Below are 6,000 nucleotides of genomic sequence, written 5' to 3'. Positions count from 1 at the left end.
TCCCAACAGTGAGCAGATCCACAAGACGAGAGTTGTTCAGCGGACAATCGAGGGAACATTTATTTCCGCGCTTTCGCGCCGTCGGCGCACGGCTGTAACCTGTCGAGGAAGTCCAAGAGTAGGCCACGCGCACCCTGCACATCGGGCGTCTCCTCGCATCGGCGCAGGCGGGAGTAGCTTCGTTCCAGGCATCCGGACCAGCTGGAGCGTAGAAGTCTGCGCGGTGCGAAAAGAGGGCATGGCGGCTATTCCTTACTGTAACAACAACACAACAATCACAATGTTGTGTTGTAGCGACAGTCGAATTGGCACTTTGACGAGTTCAGATGAATATCAGGGGTGCAAAATAATGGGAGAGTGGCGGACAGACAAAGAATATTACGGATTAATTAACGGTGAACGTGCGTACATCATCAAGGAAGCAAAGCTTCACTTAAATCCTCAGAGGTGCGTATTAATATAGGCAGCTGGGGCATTCCGCAAGCCAAGGTTCATGACCTCAAATAGGTAGAGGCCCCCCGGTGTGACATGCGCGGTTATTCACTCGATTCGTGTCGTCAACAGAGATCTGTAAACAGACTGAACGCAGATCAATATAGAAAAAAAAACTACCAAATGCCATGTAGATAATCGACGGCTTCATCACTGCAGAACAATGAGTAAGCATTATGTGTTATCTTTACGTGTATTGTTCAAATGTGAGGTAGTCCACCCAAGTTCACCGCGTGTTCGTCATCTTCAACCTATATGTTATGTCGGCTGCAAAACAAAGGAGTCTCCCAGCGATGTCGAATTGCCCCTGCCTTGCGCCAGTTGACTCAATGTTGTGCCTGAAATAATTTCATCAGACAACCTAGTTCTCTGCCGTCCTCGACTGCGGTTCCCTTCCCTTGGTGCTCATTATGTAACTCCAATAGACCATCTGCCCTACGTATTACATGGCCTTCCAGACTCCATTTAATGTCAGCTGACTGTCGGCTACCCTCGTTTGCTGGCTAATACACGCTACTGTCTTGCTGTCTTGCGCCTATGATATTTCGTTTAATAGCTCATTGCGCGATACTTATAAGGCTTCTCTGTTATCCACGAAGTTCCTGTCCCACATGTAAGTACCGGTAGCAGTGTGTTTATATACCTTTGTTTAGTTAACGGACATCAGGGGTCACCTCATAGATGAAACGAATACTCCACGATTTCTTTGATATTTTTGACCATTTTCCCAACTTCTTTTTGAATGACCTGGCGTTCGCTACCATACAAGCGATATATGGATGTTGGTGGATAATTCGCTAGTGTTGATAAAGTGCATGACGACGGAGGTCTGACCAAATGGGTGGTGGTCAAAATCAAGGAGGTCGTGGTATGATGATAAAAAAAGACGAATGCTATCATCTTGTTAGGCGGCTTTAACTGAGTGTGTTTAAATAAAATGCAGACATTATAACGCAAAGCGAGATGACACTGGATGAAGATATAAATATCCGCAGGTGGGAATCGAACCCCCAGCATCCGCATTACGCTTGCTTGGGTTGTTTTAGCGTTAAGCTACCACTGCGTATTCGCTGTCCCGTTCTTTTTTCACGTTTGACACTTCGCCTCCAAGGTTTCTACACTCGCCACGCTCCTCTCTGTGTTCGCTCTATCCTGTCATTATTTCAATCCTTGGTCGACCCTCTCCTTGTGTCTCCGTGTTCAACATTGCATCACAACTGCGGACATTCATAGCTGCAGCTCCTCCCAGTTTTGATTTTTCTAATTGCTTCTTTATCAAACATTTTACTTAACTGGGCGCACCAGCAGGCCGTACAGCAAGATGCATGCGTATCAACCATGCGAAAAATAAGAAAAAAAAATTAGCGGTGAATTCGAGAGAAATGTGTTAGCATTCCGTTCCACCTCTTTGAGGTCCCGGATCCGTCATTGACACCGCGTTCATCACGTTGCAAGGTGTTTTTGAGGAGCTCACTCGACACAGGCCCAGCTTCTTCGAGAAGCAAGGTGCAACAGCTGCGCCACGCGGTGCTCAGGAGCAGACCATCGGCAGTAGCACAATCGGTAGTGCAACGCACGCGTGATGCGGAGGTTGTGGGTTCGTCTCCTACTGGCGACAAGTTAGTTTTTCGCACACTTTCATTTCCCTTTTCTTCACTATTTTCTGCACTTCCATCACCTCTACCACGTGACCGCGGCTTGGCTTGCTTCCCACACTACACACACACACACACGCACACATACACACACTTTTCTCCCCACTATGACACTCCTAATGCTAATGCATTAATAAATAAAGGAAAGTAAAATGATGAAAGAGTCGCCTAAGTTGCGTTATTAGTATTTATAACTATTGCCAAAGTGGTGACAGTCAACTCCCAGCTTCGAAACCTTGACCGGTCGGGTGTTTTGCTAACCATCTGGCTAACGACAAATTTTTCGTTCTCCAATGCAGCCAATGTGCTCGGCTGAGGCTAAGTCATAGGTGCCGAATACGGGGGGGGGGGGGGGGGGGGGGACCTCACTTAAAATATTATTGTGGCTAAAAGCGAACTGCATCATTGTTGACGCGGACGTACACGGCTTTTATTCATATATTTCGCTTTATTTCTGAGAATCCTGGCAATAGGAAAACAAGCGCATTAGAAGCACCAACGGCGGCTCCCTCATCCGCATTTTTCACTTCAACATGTTATTTTAATTTCCAGTGTGAACACCATGCACAGACACATTATATCTCAATATGTACACAGGACAAAATTTATGATATGTTGAAACAGAAAGAGTTAGCCAACTAACAATTATTTCTAATGATATAGATAGCCTATGTCTAAAAATCAATATGTTGCTTTATGTTCAAGTCGCTACAGATTGCTTTGCACACTTTTTTGACACTGAAAAAGACCTGCATAGTTCAGTGACCCCTTCGGCTGAGTCTTTTATCAAAGGTGTGTGAAATGCACGTGAATGATGTGTGCCTCAGCATTGCTTCTCTTTCCAGTAGGTAATGCTAGCGACTCAGAAAAAAAAACTTATGATAATTTACAACATTAATTGGGGATGGACACATCGCAACGTGCATGCAGTGGTCATAAATATATATAATTAACTTAGTAACCGAAGTGAGGCCAAGCCGGATTCACACGAAATCAGAATCAATAGCAGTCATGCGCAGCAGAGCTTCTATAGCACTCAGAAAAAAAAAGAGGCTGCAGTTTTTCCGGAAAGGCAAAAGCGAAGCATAAGACAACTACACGAAAAAGATTCTTCCCGTATAAATCCGCGTAAGAGCCGCACCCGCAACTTGAAAGGAAATATTTTTAAAAAATCCAACCGAGAAGCAATCGCGTTCAGCGCGATTCCGATCGCGCTCCACTGCGAATTTTCTCGCGCAGCGTACTTTCGCGCGTCGCAACTATAAAAAAAATTAAAAAATAAGTCGGTTATAACTTAAGAAGACAGGAGAGGCGCCCCGCTCTGATCACTGAAGCGCAGCAGCCTATTTCCACCGCGACTAAAGAAATAGTCCCGCTGACGCGACTTCGCCCAGCTCGAAGCGCGGGCTGTCGGCGGGGTCACCGGCCGTCCGGCTGATGATGTCAGTCTAGAGTGCACACCCATTGGTGGAAGTTCGCGTGCACCCGCCTTTGAGGGGCAAATGCCACTGCCTTCTAAAATTGTACACGATTATAGATGGCGAGAGGAGGCGATCGCGGAGATTTACGGCGGATTTCATACTCGTAGTTGGAAAAATTAGATAAAATGGCCCTGTCCCTTGTAAGGCTAATCAAAATTGCGGCAAGAAAGTGCGGCCCTCACACGAGTCCGTACGTTGGTTATATCACCTATATGAATTGTAGTAACATTTACTCACTAATTAAAATAACAAACATCGTGCAATGCACGGACCGTGTAAACCTGTAAATATCCCGCTGGAAGACCACGAGCCGTCGCTATCACAACGCTGGCATTATGATGAACGCCGGCAGCGGGGGCGAACGGTTCGTACAACCATGCGATTCACCACGACTCCGAAAATTTGAGTCATCATCATCATCTGCATATTTTTATGTCCAGTACAGGACGGCTTCTGTCAGCGATCTTTACCCCTGTCTCTTAACTCAGGCTATGCGATCTGCAACACTTGGGGCAAGGAAAAATAGCCCAAGAAGGAAGACAGCGCGCATGAAGTTAGCAGCCATCCCTGCTCGTCCTTGATCATTGCACCCCCCCCCCCCCCCCGAATGATTACCAACAATTGGATACGGCACGCGGGCCGCGTAAGCGTCAACCGCACACAGTAATTTGCAGCTGCGGCAGGGCTAGATGAGAAGACGCGTGCTCTCCTCCCCATGCGCGCATTTGGTCACGTGGCCTCCAAGCAACCCGAATATTGAGCGCGTGGGAAGATAATGTCCATCAAGTGTTACGGCTCAGCGTTACGAGCATTTTATCGCACCCGTTATTTATGGGTCGCTCACTCATATGACTTTTGGACTTTATACGGAATATCACGGCGACGACGACAGCGAAAATTTGCCTGGAGTGTCGATACAATTGCTATCGCAATAAAAGGAGAAATAGAAAACAGGCGTCGAGCTCGCTTCTACCGCGGCTGCGGACGTTGCAAAGTGCACCGGCTACAAACACAGCATGGGCACCAACTGCAAAACAAATAGTGGGAAGCTTGCTTATCCGTACTTCGCGAGAACCCGTCTGACGCTGAAAAGGAAGCGTATTTTCCACCGTCTAAGCACCAGCGGAATCATAACACTAAGCGCGCGGGGAGACAGCGCACGCGAAGGGACCAGCCATCTCGGATGACCCAAGCTTGAACTCGGCGCAGATTAACTCCAAAATGAAGTGCGTGACCCACATGTGTACGGCAGAGGCAGGAAACGTAGAAGTTGAGGACCCGCGTGTTCTAGCCGCTAGGCGAAAGAAGACTCCACGCCGGTATCAAGAAGGTTCCTCAGCTCACGTGTATCCATCAGCGAGTGAAATGTTCCGCCGGAGGTTCTATGAAGTAATTGAAACAGTGCTGCCTTCGCTAAACAACAGGTATCCACCTGATATGTGGCAGCATAAGTCCCACATTGAGCAGCCAGCCATAGGGAAGGAGACGAAGCATATATAACATAGTTCTACGGCGACGACCGTTTCTGGCCTAGTTTTAAGCAGTAATCCTAGCTTTACGTAAATTAGCCCAAACGACTACAACTGCTATTCTTACTGACTCCCGTTCTGTATGCATGCTCTTCCCTTACCGCCACTAATGATTCGCCCAAGCTAAAACTCTTTCACTTGCTAGTGCCTGCCCAGTGCAATGTGTTCATTTGATTTGGGTACCTGGCCATAAATGTTTGTTTTTAGGGGCGAAGCTCCTTATGGCGGCACCTGTTCCGTCCCCGTCGTAGTAGTAGTAGTAGTGTGTAACCAGTCTGAGAAAAATGAGAAAAAAATTCCGAAGTTGTGTCCGTAGCGCGGAATCGAACCAGGGACCCCTCGCTTCCGAGCGCGCGGCGTTAGCCCACTACGCCACGAAGCGGACATGGACAAACGCACCACGATGGCTATAAATACCCAACATTAACGAAAGGCCGCGTTTCTAGCGCGTTTCTAACGCGTTTGTGCTAGCGCGTTACGGCCCGTGTAAGAAGCTGGTGTAAGACGCTGTGGCCTCTCCGCCTTACCTTCAACGCGTTTCGAACGCGCTGCCCAAAGCGGTGGCAAGTCAAGTTCAAGTCGAGGAGCGTTTATGAATACGGGGGGTATACTCTCTCAGCAGTCATGTGATGGCGTCGGCAAACGCGGTGCACGTTCCGGCATGTGTAAATGGCTGCGTAAGACACTGTGGCCGCTCCCCCTTACTAGAGAGTACTGCACGTTTCTAACGCGTTTGTGCTAGCGTCCCCTTAAGCGGGAGATCCGATGATTCCCTCCGGAGCTTCGCCCACTCATCATCATTCACCTCGTGGATCTGCTGTCATTTTTTTTAATGAAACTGCT

At 47.9% G+C, this 6,000-nt stretch overlaps 1 protein-coding gene across 1 annotated transcript in view; it reads right to left on the bottom strand.

The window, feature by feature from the left end:
- LOC119441590 (uncharacterized) overlaps positions 1-6,000 on the bottom strand; it is a 31,768-nt gene continuing 25,768 nt past the window's right edge. Inside the window, exon 7 of the mRNA XM_037706199.2 lies at positions 1-216. Coding sequence (XP_037562127.1) covers positions 60-216 — 157 coding nt within the window. The 3' untranslated portion in view covers positions 1-59. The remainder of the gene's footprint in view (positions 217-6,000) is intronic.

Source organism: Dermacentor silvarum, chromosome 2, assembly GCF_013339745.2.
Source record: "Dermacentor silvarum isolate Dsil-2018 chromosome 2, BIME_Dsil_1.4, whole genome shotgun sequence".
Classification (NCBI taxonomy): domain Eukaryota; kingdom Metazoa; phylum Arthropoda; class Arachnida; order Ixodida; family Ixodidae; genus Dermacentor; species Dermacentor silvarum.
The sequence above is the reverse complement of the archived record's forward strand: the minus strand, read 5'-3'. Positions and strand labels throughout refer to the sequence as shown.